The sequence below is a fragment of the Elephantulus edwardii genome, unplaced genomic scaffold (genome assembly GCF_000299155.1).
Source record: "Elephantulus edwardii isolate Elephantulus edwardi_28Jun2011 unplaced genomic scaffold, EleEdw1.0 scaffold00006, whole genome shotgun sequence".
NCBI classification, from domain to species: domain Eukaryota; kingdom Metazoa; phylum Chordata; class Mammalia; order Macroscelidea; family Macroscelididae; genus Elephantulus; species Elephantulus edwardii.
This window is the reverse complement of record NW_006399756.1, coordinates 5761224-5778930: the sequence shown is the minus strand read 5'-3', so window position 1 is coordinate 5778930 and position 17707 is coordinate 5761224. Positions and strand designations below refer to the sequence as shown.

General features: G+C 44.4%; 1 protein-coding gene across 1 annotated transcript in view; it reads right to left on the bottom strand.

The window, feature by feature from the left end:
* ADAM12 (ADAM metallopeptidase domain 12) overlaps positions 1-17707 on the bottom strand; it is a 267155-nt gene that overhangs the window by 111012 nt on the left and 138436 nt on the right. The window contains exon 5 of the mRNA XM_006880131.1: positions 10934-11012. Within this exon, the coding sequence (XP_006880193.1) occupies positions 10934-11012 (79 nt within the window). The remainder of the gene's footprint in view (positions 1-10933; positions 11013-17707) is intronic.

The following is a 17707-nucleotide window of genomic DNA, read 5'->3' as shown; positions in this document are numbered from 1 at the left end:
GAGCACACGTGCAATGTGCTGTATCTGGATGTAGCCACGTCAGTGACACGCACGACAGACAAGACAGCCATCAGGCTTTGGGAGGAGTCCATACTCCAGAGTCCACTGATCACAATGGCCACAAAGATGAAACTTGTCAGAGGACATAGGGGACCTACCCATACACCGTAACTGCCACCAAGTTGACCCTGGCTCACAGGACCCACGCTTCTCGGCGCAGAACGATGCCCCAGTGGGTTTCCACGGCTGATCTCTCTGGCAGGAGATTGCCATGCCTTTCTTCTGAGGCACCTTGGGTGTGCTTGAACCTTCAACCCTTAGGCTTATAGCTGAGCATGTTAGCCAATTGTACTACTCAGGACTCCACCCTCTGTACAAGCTCTCAAACGGTGCCCCTTTCTCCCTCTGATGGCCTCAAAAGTCTCTTACAACGGTCTCATGACCTTTTTTTATGTGCCTTCACTTTTGTGCCTTCCCTGCCCAAGTGACCTCTGAGGACAGTCACGGTCGTCTGGTTCTGCTGAGCCAGGACATTGTTTCTGGCATCAAATTATAACTTAGAAAGGAGTCCCAAGCACAGATATCCACCAGTTACAGCCTTTCCTCCACAAAGCCTCTAACCACGTAATTTATACACTGACTACTTAGCCTAATGCATTTCTCCTTCTGTTTAATACCAATCACATGCAATCATGGGTAAGAGGAAGATGGAATAAGAACCCTTGAACTTGAAAATTGGTAGCCCTCCACGCTATGCCACGTGGGAAGGAAAATCAAAACTCCATCATCCAGCTATGAGCAGAATCAGAAACAAGGCTAAATTGGTAACAAAAGTCGTCAAGTGTCTGAACAAGTATTATCAAACAGTCTGTTAGGGAGTGTGCCCAACTCAAATGGTTTTCACTGCGTTTTCCCCTCTGCAATTTGCAGGCCCTCATTCCCAACATGTGCAGACTGATCCGATTTACACAGAATGTTCTAGCTGGAAGCACACTTTAGCATCTCAGACATTCTTCTTCTTCAGCCGGCTCCTCCATCAACAGACGTGGAAATGAGACCTAAAGGCCACACCGGTTGCCCTGGCCACAGAGTGGACTGCAGGCTGGGCAGGAGCTAGCTCTGGCCCCTGAGTCAGGGGGACAGCCTCGCTCCACATCAGGTGGCTCTGAACATGCATCCACATACCTGCCTGTGTCTTCAGAAGGCACAGTTATTACCTCCACCCCAAACACGGGCCAAATACTTCTCTCAGTCTAGTGGAGCCTCATCACGCTGTCACTCAGGAGCGAGGGGCAGCGACGTCATCTCAGATGCAGAGAGAAGTCTGCAGACGGCGGGAGATGCTTGGCTGCATGTGTGTGTACCTGAGTGTGTGTGACTGAGCTTGGGGCAGTGCGAACGTGCTGGTGTGTGTGTGTGTGATGTGTGTGAGTCTCTGTGCTTGTAAGTTGGTGTTTGTGAGTGTGACTGTGCATGTAAGTTTGTATAAGCATGTGATGCTGTGTGTGAGTTAACGAGTGTGGACACGTGTTAATGTGGGTGTCTGAGTGTATGTGAGTGACTGTGGAAGAATGCGTGAGTGCATGAGGCTGGGTGGAGAGGGCTTAAGCACTCCACGGTTGACAGAAAGGTCAGAAGTTGCAATTGTGAACGTGTGAGGTCTGGTGGCACAGGAGTTAAGCACGCTACTGCTGACAGAGAGGTCAGGGGTTGGATCTAGGAGTTGCTTTGCATGGGAGAGTTGTAGCAGTCGGCTCCATAAAGGTTACAGCCAGAGAAGCAACAGAAGTGTTCTGCTCTGCCCTACCATCATCGGGTCACTGTGAACTAGAACAGAATTAATGACAAAGGGATAGGAGTCTATTTCTCTGCATAGAACTTGAATCCAGTGTAAGAAATATTGTCGAATGAGAGGGACTGACCCATTAGAGAGAACTGAACCCCACCAAATAGACTTCAACTGAATTGATTCTGACACACAGACTATGGTGTTTCTGAGGCTGGAATTACAGGGGGAGACAGCCCACCCATCTCCCGTGGATTTGCACCACCAAATTTTCAGTTAAAACTGAAATAAAACACAGTGCTACAGAGTCAATCTGGATTCATAATGACCTTCCACTAGCTTTCTGAGGCTGTAAATGTTTGTGGGAGACAGTTGCCATTTTCCTCCTTGGGAGTCACTGGTGGATTCGAACCTCAGACCTTTCAGTTAGTAACTCAATGTACCACACACTATGCCATCAGGGCTGCTTCTGGTTAAACAGAGTGCATTTTTTAACATTATTATTTTAGTATTTTTAGGAGTGTATTTTCTTACAGGTTCTCAATTGTTTCTAACTCCTAGCTCCAATTTTGTTTGATGTTAGGAGGGCTTTGTGTTCTGAGTGCTACTGGCTGACAAGTCAATTCAGGTGCATGGTGGTGCATGTGTGCTGAGGACAGCCAATGGCTCCATGGGGATTTTCAAGGCACTGACCTTCAAGAAGGCACATCACTGGGGCTGTCTTCCAAAATCTTCTGGTTGTGTTTAAACCACTAATCTTTTGGCTAACAGTCTAGAGTGTTAACTCTTTGTACCAACCATGCTTTCTCAGGGCTTTGTAGAGATGTTCAAGATTGAATGGGAGAGACAGAGCTGGAGCAGGAGCCAGAGGCCTGAAGACACTGCAGTAAGCTATGTAATCCCCCAACAGAAGACATACCACTTGTGCGTGGCCTTAGCAAGCAAACTTGGTCTCTCATGGATTAGGAGGTTAGACATGCAAATTCAGAGTGCAGGCTCTAGGAAAAGGCTTTCTCCATCAGCTCTTGGGGAAGGTCATTGTCTTCTTTCTGTCTGTGGGCTTGGCAGTCTGTGGGGAATTCCACCCATCTTAGCATCTACCCTCCTCTAGAACTGGAGGTTCTAGCAGATTCTCAGCACATAGGTCTCATGTCCAAGGGATGCACTCAGTTGCTGGTTCTTCTCAATCTGAGCCAATAGTTCTCTCTTTTCAATTGTTTAATCTCTTTTATATCTCACAGTACACTGACTCAAGATATAACCTAATCCGGTAAATTGCACCCTGTCTCATTAACATTATTTGTTATTAGGTGTTGAGTCAACTTCAACTCACAACGCCCCGTGGACAACAAATCAATACCTGGCCCCGTCCTTGCTGTGCTTAAACCCATGAGAGGGGAGGACGTACAACATAGAGGGTAATGACTCCAATCACAAGCAGAGCACAATACTGAGAATCATGGCCCAGGCAAATTGATACATATTTTGGGGACACAATTAAATCCACGAGACGGCTGCTTTTTAATACAGTCACGAGCCTTCTGAGTTATCAGGACAGGTAATGAATCTTCATCTTGCCTCGAGATGGCCTCGTGTGGTATTCTCACGATACTTCAGGGGCTTCAGAGACAGTTCATGGTGCCAGGGGAGGAGGGGAAAGAAAGGGCTGTCATCCAACAAATGGAAGCTTCTGGGTTACATCTCTGTGCACAAAGGCAGACACTTTTCTTCCCCTCCTTCAGCCTGGCATTTGGTCTCAGCTGCAGCTCATCTCAGTTGGCTTCAACGAGAGACAACTGGCAAACTCTGCAGAGACCCTGATCCTGGTCATCCGAGTGCTTCCTCACGCCACAGCAAAGCTGGGTCTTCTCACCATCCAGGACAGGTCGTGACAACTCCCCAGGCTGAAATTTTCAGGGACTTCTCAGTGGTCTTCCAGGATGACCAAACGTACCATCATGGCCTCCAAGACTCCCATCAGCAGGCTCTGTCAACTTCTAACACTTCTCCTGGTTCATGGTGGGTGGGTGGAAATTGACACCAGCCTGGAGGATGTCTCCTTTGTATATAGAACTTGGTTCTAGTGTCCCTTCCTCCAAGAAGCCTTCTACAACCTCTTAGATCAAACAAGGCAGCTTACCTTGCTCTTGGGGTACTTAGCCCAGATTCTCATTTTATCTGTGATAACTAATAATGTCCCTCTTCTCCCTTCCCAACCCCACGTGGCTCCCCTGTCCATCGCAGTCACTACTGTGTCCTCTGGGGTGGTCACTGGACTTAAAACAGAGAAGTATTTAGTTCTCACATGGACAAGAAGTGGATTTTTTTTTAGATGCAGTTAGTTCTTATCTGAATTTGCTTAGCTGACTCTTAACATACCTGTGACATTCCTTTTTTTAAAATTTTTTTACTGTTATTATTATTAATTTCAATGAACATCTACAGAGATTTTGGAATTCCATTCATTCATTGTTGCACTTTTCTCCTCACAAGAAGTGGATTTTTTTTAAAAAAATATATTAATAGGTCAGACTTTCTATTAATCTATAGAAATTCTGGAATCTACTAATTTAGAAAATATTTTCAAACATATATATTAGACAGAAAAATATAAATATCAGAACTGGGCTAGAAATAGGAAACCAATATAAAAAGAAACAATAATGCAAAACTTCTTACTATTCCAGAAGGGTTTACTAATTAATGTAAGCCCTAGATGAATATTAAGCATTGATTGCTGTTGTTGTTAAGTGCTGTCAAGGCATAGACAATTCATAGTGACCCTATAAACGAAAGACTAAATACTTGTATAACTTTCATCATTTCTCTAAGTCCATAGAGTTTCCACAGGTAAGCTTTTTAGGAAGTGGATGCCACTCCTGTTTCCAAGCCTGTTTTAATCTGGGAGCTTAATCAAACACTGTCCATCATGGGTCAGCCATTACAGCATTTGCTACAACAGTGTCAGGATTGAACACCACAGCAAGCACAGGTTACCTCTCTACAGCCAACTGACAGACCAGTGCTAAACCACTTAGAAGAATGTTTGACCAAAACCAATTAAAATCAGGCCTGAGAGCTGCAGAGTAAAATCACCCACTTTTGACTTGGTAGCATAACTTTCTATCCACTAGGCAAACAGAGCTCTCTCTATGACTCACAGCAACTCTGTAAACAACAGATCTAACCCTTGCCCCGTCCTACGCCATCCCCACAATCCGAGAGACGCTCGAGCTCATTGCCACAGTCACCATATCAATCCATCATGTTGAGAATCTTTTCTTCTCTAAGCATTGATTATTGTTATTATGTGCCATCAAGTCGCTTGCAACTCACAACGACCCTATGTACAAGAGCCTTAAGCCCTGCTCTATCCTGTGCCAATCTTATTGTCTCTAACACACCTACTCCCATTACCCCAATCACTGAATCAATCTATCTCATCGAGGGTCTTCCTCTCTTGCGCTGTCCCTCCATCCTCCCAAATGTGACGTCTCTCCCCAAGGACTGGCCCCTCTTTGCAACATGCCCAAAGTATGTCAGACAAAGCCTCAGAATCTTTGCCTCCAAGAAGCAGCCTGGTTTCACCCTCTCTAGGACAAAGTATTATTTAGACAAATATAAAATGTCAGAATTTAAAAAAAAAACAACACACCCAACCCAACAATAAAATATTCCATTCTTGTTTTATAGATTTTTTCCAAATATGTTAAATTTTAAAAAAATAACCACCACAAAATATTGAGATCATCTTCAGAGACTTTCTGGAGGGTTTGTCTAGCCTCTTCCAGAGCTGCCTTTGGGCATGTAAACAGCACCCTGCCCAGAGGGTTGTTCCTGCCACAGGGCTTAGGAAAAGTGACAGAATAAATAACAATCTTCCTTTAAGCAGAGCTGACAAGAGATAAATCCACAAACACTTCATCTTGTCAAGACGATCGAGACATAAAAGCAAGTGATCACTTCTAAAATCACAACCAGCCACCACTCCGCTTGAGTCCACCAGCTTAGCCTGATGAGAGATTTTAAAAAAGTAAAAACACAAAAGCCTTTAGTCTCACTGTGGTTCTGATTTCATATATCATCTTAAATTTATGAAAATTCCTTGTGTGCTGACTCCAGAGAATGAGGAGATGAGTCAGCAAACTTCTCTTTTGTTTTCCAGGCAGTTTAATGGGAAAACAACCCAAAAGGCTGAGTCTGTTCTCCCCACAAAAGAGAATCCAAGGCCTCGGACGGCCCCATGGGTGCGGGGTGGGGGTGAACAGCTGTTTGGGGCTGTGGATTTTATTTGCGAACAAAATTACTGATCCCAATCTTTACAGTAAAGTGGCTGGTAGTGCAGACAGGCCCTCAAAGGAATGGGTACACTCTGTTAGCCACCGAACGCAAAGAAAAACCGTGATCTTTCTAAAAGTAAGAACAACAGCTATTTCTGGAGATTTGGGGTTATCTAATAACCCATCCCCCAGTTTCTCTGCCAGCTGAAGACAGATTCAAAGAGAGAATCATGATCAACAAATAGTATCAGGTTGATTAATTCCAAAAAGCGGGTTTTGCGGAAGCACCTGACTTTCAGCCCCCTCAAATGCTTCTCTTAATGTCACAGCCTTGGCAACCCTAACATGCAGTTCTACAGGGTCCTTAAGAGTCTGATAACCCAATTATAAATGGGCAAATGACATGGAAAGAATTTTCACAGAGGAAGATATGAATGGCAAAAAGACACATGAAGAAATGCTCCAAATTATTGGCAATAAGAGAGATGCAAATCAAAACCACAATGAAGTACCATCTCACTCCAGTAACAGTGGCAAAGTTTAACAGGGCAGCAAGTAATAAACATTGGAGAGGATGTGGCGAGAAAGGAACTTTTCTACATTGCTGGTGGGATTGTAAAATGGTGCAACCATTCTGGAAGGCAGTTTGGCACTTCCTCAAAAAGCTGAACATAGAAATTCCATATGACTCAGATATTCCACTACTTGGAATATACCCTGAGAAAATGAGAACTGAGGCACAAACGGAGATTTGTACAGCAATGTTCATAGCAGCATTATTCACCATCACAAGAACATGGAAACAGCCCAAATGTCCAACCACAAACAAACAGATTGATAAATTATAGTACATTTACACATTTAAATACTATGCAGCATGCAAGAGCAATGATTTGTAAATTATTACCTAACTTGGGAGGGACTGGAGAACATTATGCTGAGTAAACTAACTCAGTCCCACAAGGATAAAGATTGTATAACTATTATTGTAGAAGGAGTATAAGGATCCAGGAGGGGTGTCAGAGGGTGGAAGCAGAGGGATGTGGATGTGCTGGGGGAAGGGAAGATTAATTGTACAATTTGTTGGGGGGGTGTGTGTGAAGGAAATTGAAAAAAAATGTTCTTGAAAACAATGTATTTGAATTTTGTAAATAATCTAGGAGAAAATGAAAAAGGAAAACAGATACTATACAAAATGGGTGACCCTGGAGGACATTACACTGAGTGAAATATCTCAGTCACAAAAGAACAAATACTGCATAGTGCCCCTGTTGTAAAATAGGACTGACATCAGGGTTGGGGGGAACCTAAGAAAAGAGAGGATAAATAATGTATACCGCATTGAAACAAATGAAGGAGAGAACGCTTTAAAAGGAATACAGGATTACGTATTATTTTCATGATAAGATTACAGAAAAAGAAATGCATAGTACTGTGGACTGTGGACGTGGGGGATTGTCTAACAATGAAAACATTGAGTCACAGTCAATTCAACAGCCTATCACAACAACATGGGAGTTTATGTTCATATCTGCTTGTATTAACAGGGTAATTTTTCAAAAACTTAGATACTTGAATGTTATCCTAAATTCTAAGCTGAGAAGTTGTTTTAATTTTTAAAAACTGGCTCAATCTACTAACATGAAATGAATGTGTCTTCTGATAGACTCATTCATTCTTATGATACTGGTGCAAGTTTTATGTTTATTCTGCTGCTGCCTTGATTCTTTCCCTTCTTTCCTATCCTCTCAACAACTCACTGCTGTCGAGCTGGAATCAGCTCATAGGAGACCCTCCAGCAGGTCTTCAGAGGCTATAAATTACACAGGCAGAGACACTGGTGGATTCAAACCATCTGCCTTTAGGTTGGGAATGCAACTCCCTATCTACTAGGCCACTAGGCTCTTCCTAACTCCAGAGGGCTGATGTATTCAATTTTTATGTACCATCTATTTATTTGAAATCACACATTATGTTTTTCTGTTCTCACAATTGTTATACTTAAATTTGCTAAGGTTTATCCATCATTTATAAAAATCCCAAGTTAAGCAATACCTCTATTATTCTCTAGCACAGTCTAATTTTCTTAAAATTACTAAATCTATTCACCTATCTTGTTTTCAGCTACGTAAATTTATTCACCATTGCTCTAATTATTATCTGAAATAGCTAATTTAGATTTATTTCATTACAAATCTCTTGCTTTACCATTGGCTCTGAAATCCTGCCCTTCTCTCTTGTGTTCAAGATGCTTTTTACAAAGATATTCTTTGGCAGAACTTCCAGGAAATAAATTTTCTTGTCTTTGTATGAAAATGTCTATTTCTTATAATATTATTTGGGTCTGGAATTGAGTTTGACAATTTCCCTTCTGTTGTCTGAAGTCTTATTCCATAGTTGCTAATGAGAAGTCTGTAGTCAGTCTATTAGTTACCCTTTCGTAAAAAAAATTCCCCCTCCCCAGTAACTTTGAGTTCTGTCTTCTTGCATCGTGGGTCCACTTTTTTTATTCCTGCTCCCAACTTGGTGAATTTTCTCCAAGACTCATGTCCTTCTTAAGGTCAAAGGATCTCCCTCACATTCTGCTTCAACATTCTCCCTTCTTTCTTTATTCTGGGTTTCTTTATTAGGTCTGTGTAGGATAGTTTTTATCATACTCTTGAAAACATTTAAATGTTACCCATGGTTGTTTTCTCATCTTGTGTTTCTGAGCAAGACGGATTAGTAATTTTATTCTATCTCTTTTCTACTTTACAGGGGGGAAAACTCATTGCCATGGAGTCAGAATTGACTCACAGTTGACTTTTCAGCCACTTTTTAGTGACTTCAAACAGCCTGAGAGGAGACTGTCCCTTTTTCTCCAGCAGAACTGCTGGTAGATTCGAACCCTCAGAGAGGTTCCGTTTTTTGGGTCAGCAATGGACACTTTGTTATTAGCAATGGACACTTTGTTATTATGTCATCCAAGTAACAAGCGATAATTTTGAGTTCAGACACGTTTGTGATATTTAGGATTATTTTGAATTTTTATAAAGATAATTCATGTGGCCAAGGTTGTAGAAATACTCCACTCTGTGGGGCTGGCTTCAGCCTAGGGTGTGGTACCCATTTTGAGGTTGATATCTTGACTGAGAATTTTGAGTCTGCTACTATGAACTTTGAGAAATGTTGATAGTAGTAGAGGGGCTTTAGGCCTTTTGTTCATAGGGTCACTATGAGTTGTGCTCGACTCAAAGCAAGCAACATCATCTCTAAAAATGCAGACCTGCCTCACTCTCATTTTCAACATACACACGTGAGGTGTATGAAACCTTTTTTCAATCCAGGACATCTGATGTATAACTTCCATTCTTGCTCCTCAGTCCAAGGCCAGTGTCTTCCTGTCCCTTTTCAGAGAGGAAACAGCTCTCCTGGAGACCCAGAGGTGGGAATTCTCACATGCAAATGCCCACATATCCTGTTCCATCACCTCTTTGCTCCCTCGCCCGGCCACCCAAATTTAGTCATTATTGCTATAATTATTGCTGAGAACAGCCAATTCAGAGTTACTCAGTTACGTGTTTCCTACTTTACCATCGTCTCTTCAATCCTATCCCTCTGCGTTCAAGTTGCTTCACACAAAGATACTACTGGTAGAGCCTCTGGGGCGTGATTTCTCTTGTCTCTAGGAACATGCCTACCTCTTGTAAATAGTCTGGGTATGGAATCGAGGCTGACCATTTCCCCTCCACTCTCTAAATTCTTTATTCCAAGCCCCTTGTCTGCGTACTGAATCGGCTCTTAGGTTCTTCTGTCCCTGCCTCACCAGCTCCTGGGTGGGACTTTGGTTTCTTTAGGTCTCTTGGAGATGCACTTAGCTGAACAGCTTCCAAGCTTGACCAAACGTACTGTCGAGTTGATTCTGACCCACAGTGAATCCTTCAATGAGTCTCCAGGGCTGTAAATCTTTATGGGAGGAGACGGCTCATCTTTGTCCCATAAAGGAACTGGTGGATTTGAACTATGGATGTCTCAGCAGCCTAACACACTACCACTCCACTGCAGGGCCCCTTTCAAGCATGACCAGGCATTAACAAACATTCTTCTATTATTTTTCTATTTCATCCAAAATATCTATCTTCTCTAGGGCTGGAAGAACGACTCCAGCTTACTCCACGATGTTGCTGGAAGCTGAAGGTGCCTAAGTGACAGTGTCAAACAGATGATCATGTGTGGCACGATATGGAGAAGGCAAAATGCACTGTGGACAAGCACCATATTTGACCGAGCATCTCCTGGCCATCTCAAGCCTCCCTCTAAACTTAAATCCAGTTAAAAGAATAGTTCTTTAGTCTGTCTTGTTCACTTTACATGAGGCCCAGCACAAAGGGTGTGCAGGACACATCTGAGAGATGACCATGTTTCATATGAAACTTTAAATACAATAAAGGCTGATTCAACAGCAAACATAACACAGCCACACTGTGGGCTCACTGAAGACACGGAGAAGAATCACTTTTCCTTTGAATTTCTGTAAGATTTACCTAGTTGACATTCAGCACAGATATAAGTGGGGGTTTTTAAAGTTGGGCTTACTTTGCTTTTTTAAAAACTAAGAATACAACCAACTGAGTGCTCCGGTGTCCTCGGAAGGTGATTTCAAGGTGAGTCTCACCAGAGCCAGGCCTACGAGACTTTCCTGCTCCCACCTGGTGGAGGCTGAGTTTTCTCAGGTTATGGTGTCTTGTCTGACACTGAATGACCCAAGGCTCTTCGTGGAGCCATGCTGCGAATCTGGACCCGTGACTCTGCTCTGGGCAAGCCGGCTACACCGGGAAGGCCAAGCTTTGGCTGTGTAGCGCGACGGGGCTGGGCACAGAGAAATTACCGTGTAATTTCGGGTGAGGGAGACATCAGTGCCATCCTGCTGATAATGGGTTTCCGTGAAGCCGCTGGCAATGAGACCTCTGCGGAAAGACAGAAATAACACAGAATGAGGAGTGTAGCATCACACGACCTGCTGTTGGTGAACGCTGTGGCCAGGAGGCAGCTGTCCTGCTCTGACCCCTCCTCATTCACATGGGGCCTCAAGAGCCTCCCACCTGCCAGGTCAGCCAGGCAGGACGTGCATGTGTCAAACTCCACAGGGTCCGTGGACTCCCCTCCCCACCTCCCTCCAACACACACGCATGTCATGTGCACACACGTGCTCACAGAACAATGGTACAGGAGCATTTCTGAGCTGGGAAAAAGTGCACATCTGACAATCACTAGTCCCTGCAGACTAGAACTGATGCCTGAGTCACCTGTTGGGAAAATAATTTAGGATCCCCAGCCTCGTCTCCACTGGTTCTCCTGCAGGTGTAAGAACCAGCCCTCGTTAAAATCTTCAAGGACAGAGTTCAGCACTGCTGCAGAAGCAAATGGGGTTTGGGGGCACGCTGATACCTTCACACTCAGGTCAATTCAGAGAACAGAAAAGCCTGCTCACCCGAACTCACACTGTAGGCGGCCTGAGGGCGGCAGCACCGAGTTCAGGCTTGCAAAGGACAGTGACAAAGACAAGGACAAGGTACACGGATGCCTGCGGCTCAGAAGATCCAGGAAATCACCGCACAAGATAGCCTGATGAGGACAAGTACCTCGGGCGTGGGGTGAGGTGGAGCAGAGACAGAAAGGACCCAGGAGTGCTTGATGATTGAGAGCTTGATGGGTCACAGACCTGGCCAGTTTCAAGGTCAAAGGTGAAAAAGAAAGGTCAAACATCAGGAAAATCACTCTCCAGTTTCATGATGATTTTCAACCCATTGTCCTCAGTTAATTCTGACCCCCAGCAGCCGTACAGGACCGAGCCGAGCGCCCCACAGGATCTGCCACGCTACCGTCTGGACGGACTCAGACGGTCACAGCGTGCACCGGAGCAGCGGCTGGCGAGTTTGACCTGCTGACATTTGATTAACAAGCGAATGCCTTACCCACAGCACCACCAGGGCTCCTCCAGACATCAAATGGCTGTAATTTAATAACGGAGTTTAGTCATAACCTCTTTAGTTATTTTAATGTTTAGTAATAATTTAGTGACACAGTTGTTAACAACATTGGAATCTTATTGCATAATGTTAGGGGGAGTGACACAAGGACAGATTTGCAGAACAAAGAGACACAATTTAAAGCTGGTTTAGATGGATGTTAAACAGGAGAAACCTGCTTCATGTTTGAAAGATATGACCTCAATCAGGAGGCCTGGGGCTGGGCGATGAAGTCTTGGAGGCTGAGAGCAAGACTGCTGACAGAGTACTCGGACAGTTTAATAGCAGCACAATAAAGTACAAGGCTTTAAAACTTGACTTAGTGCAGGAGGACAAAGATCAATTAAGATTTCTGCCTAAGAAGAAAAAGAAACAAACTCTATTGCTTTTCATTGTTACCCAAATGTCACTTAAGTCAAAAGAAATACAACTGCAGTCTTCTTTGGGGCTCCAGAGAGTTAACTGCTAGTGTTGTGTTTCCTCTCATTGAATGAAGCTGAAACAGGAGGCCGAGCACATCCCACCACAGTCCCACCCCAGCCAGGGCATTAGAGGATTTCGTCCTTTCTGAGTGGTTCTCACAAAGTCTGGGGGGAAAACCCTGCTGATTTTACAGCTCAGACACAGTGACAGCACTTGTGTGAGTTAAATCTTTAATTTTTATTGTGATTTTAATGAAAGGTTACACAAAAATTGGATTTTTACTCATTCATTGTTGTATAATTTCCTCCCTCTCCCCTAGGCCATTTTGCAAAACATCTCTTCTTCTGAATTGTTGTCATACACATAATACCTAATTATATATTCCTTTTAAACAGTTCTTTCCTTCATCTGTCCCAATGAAATGTTCATTATTTCTCTTTTCCTAGGTTTCCCCCCAACTCCCCACATCAGTTCTATTTTAGAATAGTGGTGTTATGCAGTACTTGACCTTTTGTGACTGAGATATTTCATTCAGTAAATGTCCTCTTGGGTCACCCATGTGGTATAATGCTTTAAGAGGTCCTTACTTTTCAGTGCTGCATAGTATTCCACAGTGTGAATATAATAGTTCTTCTATCAATTTGTTGATGGTCACTTGAGTTGCTTTTATCTCTTTGTTGTTGTAACACAGCAATAAACATAGGTGTACATACATCTGTTTCGGTGATGACTCTGGTTTCTTTAGAGTATATTCCCAGGAGAGGAATTGTTGGGTCAAATGGTATTTCAATTCCCAACCTTTTGAGAAAGCACCAGCTAGCCCTTCGCAGTGGTTGCACCATTTTACACTCCCACCAGTAGTGACTAAGGGTTCCAATCTCTCCACACTCTTGCCAGCACTTGTTTGCTGGTCTGTTGAAATTTCTATTGTTACTGGTGTTGGGTCTTTTTTTTTAAGGCGCCGGGACCAACGATCCCCTTTCTATGTTGTTTTGTTATGGAGCTGGCTCTGACTCAGTACAGCAGGATGAAAGGCTGCCGGGTCCCACACCATCCCCACCATCTGTGCTGTGCTTCAATCCACTGCGACAGCCTCTGAGCTACACCAGAGGAGAGGACAGGAAGGCAGGAGAGAGGAGGAGGAGAAACAAAAAGAAGGAGAAGAGGAGGAGGAAGAGGACATGAAGAGAGGGAATGGAGGAACCCATAGAGAAAGAGCAGGCAAGAAAACAAGCAGGAGAAAAGACACGGGGAAAGACCCCTTACGAGAAATGGCACGGAGCTCTGGCAGCTTAGTGGTAAGAAGCTGTGCTGCCAAGTAAAAGGCACACGGTTCAAATCCACCACAGCTCCGAGGGAGAATCATGGGCAATTTCCTTGCTCTGAAAACCTGCTGGAGGGCCAGCATGGGTCGGTTCCAGTTCTACAGGACACGACAAGAAGAAGCGGTACCCAGGTTCTCCTGGGGAAAGCCCATCACCTTCCTGCACCTCACGCAGGTCTGAATAGGAGGGAAGTTAGATGGTGTGAGCTCTGAGGGACTTTTCCATCTGTAAACTCCATGAGTCCATGGTCCCAGAGGAATGGGGCCATGAACCAGCTGGCACATGAACACATACATCCTAACTACATGTGTTCTGTGGGGGCCTCACTCTGGCCTCTGTCTCAGGGCTGGACGGTCCAGCTCCCAGCTCTCCAGGTGGTGGGAGGGCCGAGGCATCACAGACTCACCTGGGTCCTGCTCTGATGTCACGCTCTGCCTGCCTCTGAGTACCTCCCCACTGCACTGGGACCCCCAGCCCTTCCTGTCCTCTCCAAGGGGCACAGGACCTCATCCTGCCCTCCCATGGAAGGTTCCAGAATATTCCAGATTCTACCCTAATTAGAGTCTTACCATGAGCTATATCTTGTCCTGCAACACACTTCACATGATTTCACAGGGCTCCTTCTCATCTTTCAGATATTAGTGTTGTTTCCTCAGAGGGGCCCAGGCCCCATCACTACCATCACCCCACATCACAGGACCCTTCTGTTCATTGCATATCACCCCTGCTTTGTACATTTATGGCTTAGTGGTGTGGCTTCAATCTCTCTATCAGAGAACGCAGGCCACAAACCTCCTGGGCTTTCAGTGCATTTGCATTTCTCCAGTCCAGCGCCCACACTTTCCTCTTCTTTTTTCACTGTCATTAATATTTTCTGCTACCACTCATCTATCATTTGTGGTCCTGTGGTGGCTTACATGTTACTGTGATGTTGAAAGCTATACCATCAGCATTTTAAATACCAAAAGAACAATGGATGCCTTTGAACTTGGTATTGGTGAAGAGTATTGACTATCCCATGGCCTGCCCAAAGAACAAACAAATGTGTCTCAGAGAGAGGGCAGCCAGAGTGCTCTGTAGATGCGAGAATGGTGAGCCTTTATCTCACATACCTGGAGCACGTTGTCAGAAGCAGTCAGTCCCTGGAGGACATTGGAAGAGTCCCAGTGAGTGTGGCTGACACAGTGGCTAACTGTGGACTCAGGTACAGTGAAGACTGTGGGGACAGCACAGGATGGAGAGCCGGGATGGACACAGGGCTGCTAGGAGGACAGCCAGCTTCATGTCACCGAACAGTATTTGCTGAGTGCCAACTCTGGCTCAGGCACAGTGCTAAGCCTTTCACATGTAATTCATACTACAGCTACTATTCCGCCCTATGAGTGCTGGTATTATTTGTTTAAATGAGATGAGTGCATGTCAGTGTGTGTGTGTACACACACACACCCTCCTCTCTCCAGGCATACCTCAGAGATAATGGAGATTCGGTGCCACACCACCACCACCACCAAGTCAATACCTAAACTACTCTGGCTAATTACAAATCATAGAGACAGGACTCCAAGTTGCCTTCGCTGATCACGACAGGGGCACTCACATCAACTTTCTCATTATTTCAGGACTTCCCAAATGCTGTCAGGTCCTCAGAATCAGTGCCAACAACCTGCTGTCTAGTTTCAGAACTGCTGAAATAAAGGGAACCGGGATATGAAAGCAGAAAGACCAGCATCAATTACTAAGAACATGGGGGAAAAAGTCTCATATGCCACCTTTTCTCTCTGATTTCCCCGAAAGATACAGGCCTGCTTTGGAGGTTTAATTATTCTGTGCAGCAAAGTGTCAGAAGACACCTCTTGTTTGTCAACGACCTCGGGCAGCCGCTGCGGACTCGCTCTGCAGTCGAATGGCCCAGGCCGTGGAGCCAGGGATTGTTTTCCAAGGAGACCGATTTGGTATTCCATCAAGCTACCCGGCCCAGCTTTCTGTGGAAGATTTACTTCAGCACAACTTATTACTCCACAAATTACAAAATCATTCAAATGTAAACTTAGGGAATGGTTTTCTTTTCGAGAATTTGGAAATACAGTTATGAGTATGTTCATCAACCAGGGCCATCCCACAGATTCTGACCTACAGTAGCCCTCGGAGGACACGGTAGAGCTGTCCCAGAGATTCCCAAGTCTGGAATCTTGACAGAATAAGACCATCAACTCTTTGCTTGGATGTCTCTCAGAGCTTGGGTGTTTGAAATATTTACACTTCTCGTTTTCACTGTGGAGAAAGCCCTCATCACCTAGGCTCTGGTTCTCCGTTTCACACGCTGCTGTGACCACCATCGCTGCCACCACTTCAACGGGCTCTACGGTGCCAGGAGGTGTGAGGATGGCACAGGGTAACACAGGCTTCAGATCTGTAGTTCACAGGGTCACTGTGGGTCGTACTCGACTTGACACCTAACAACAACAAGGTTCCTACGTAATCTTACAAGTTGCTGCTGTCCATTCGATTCCACACAGACAGATCTGAAAAGAGGTTAATGTTCAAGGCAGATGCCTTGGGGCTTGTTTGCGGTTTTTTACTAATGGCACTGCCAACCCAAAGACAAGTGGTTCGAATCCACCAGCTGCTTTAAGATAGAAAGATGGGCAGTGTCCTCCTGTGCGATTCACAGGCTCTGAACACCTGCTAGAGGGTTAGCTATGTGTTGGTTCCAAATCAGCGGTAATGGGCTGGTTCGGGGTTGTTCCCTCTGCCTTGTGATATTTTCCTTTTTAGGTTTAAAGATTATCCCAGGGCCATAGTTTTAGGGGTTAATCTAGCCCCCAGGCCCCAGAAATTCTCAAAGATCTTTTCTTACTTTATCTGGGCCTAATACCCAGTAAGGAGACAAAGCTAAAATATTTTTTTTTCTCTTTCTCTGCTAAAAGCTTCCTGCGAAGAGCGGAAGCACACAGAGGGGTTAAGTGATTTGAGCAAAGCCACACAGTTAAGCCCTTGTCCCTGGCCTTAACTTTATTTGACTCCTAAGTCTATCTTTTTCTAACCATTAGTCCACACAGCCTCAGAAGGAAAACATGTCAGATGTACTGAAGGTCTGAAAAGCAAACAGCAGCAAATTTGAATTGATATTTTCCCAAAATAATTTCTACCACAATACTGGAATAAATACTTGGAAATAGGGCTTAGGGTGTTTCTCTTATCTTTCAATTTAATGACAAAATTCACATTTTATTTTGGTTTTAATTTCAGCATTCTGGGATTCTAACTATTTAGAACTGTACATCTGCATGAACAATGGGGCATTTACATTTCATTCTTTTGTTATTCTCCATTTGCTAAAATATTCAAATTATCGCAACATTTTCCCTCGTCCTACTGGAATTTGAAAAAGAAAACAACCCCCCCTGCCCAAAGCTTTCTTCTCCAGCTCTTTCTCATTTCATTTCACGAACTGTAATAAATAAAACTGGTGAGACAGCAGTTTTGGAAGCTGTGGGGGACAATTAAGTTTCCTGCAAAATAATTTCTTAATATTCTGCTTCCATTCTAATTACAAGTAGGCAGAGCATGGGTTAGAGCAGGGGGTGCTTACGCTGAAACACACTGTAACAACCATCACTTAGAACTAGCCGACTGATCCCACCTACTCATGAAATGAACACCTCTCATTGCCTCCTTTGCTCTGTGGAAATCTCTTTTAGATAAAGTAGAGCTAATCTGTCGGAAGCATATTCCAGGTGAGATGAACATGTTGTTGTTAGGTGCTGTCGAGTTGCCTGTGAACCACAGTGATGCTGTGTACAGCAGCTCTGCACCCTGTCCTGTCCTGAGCCAGTCTCACTAATTCTGACACACCAACCCCCATTGTCTCAGTCACTGCGTCAA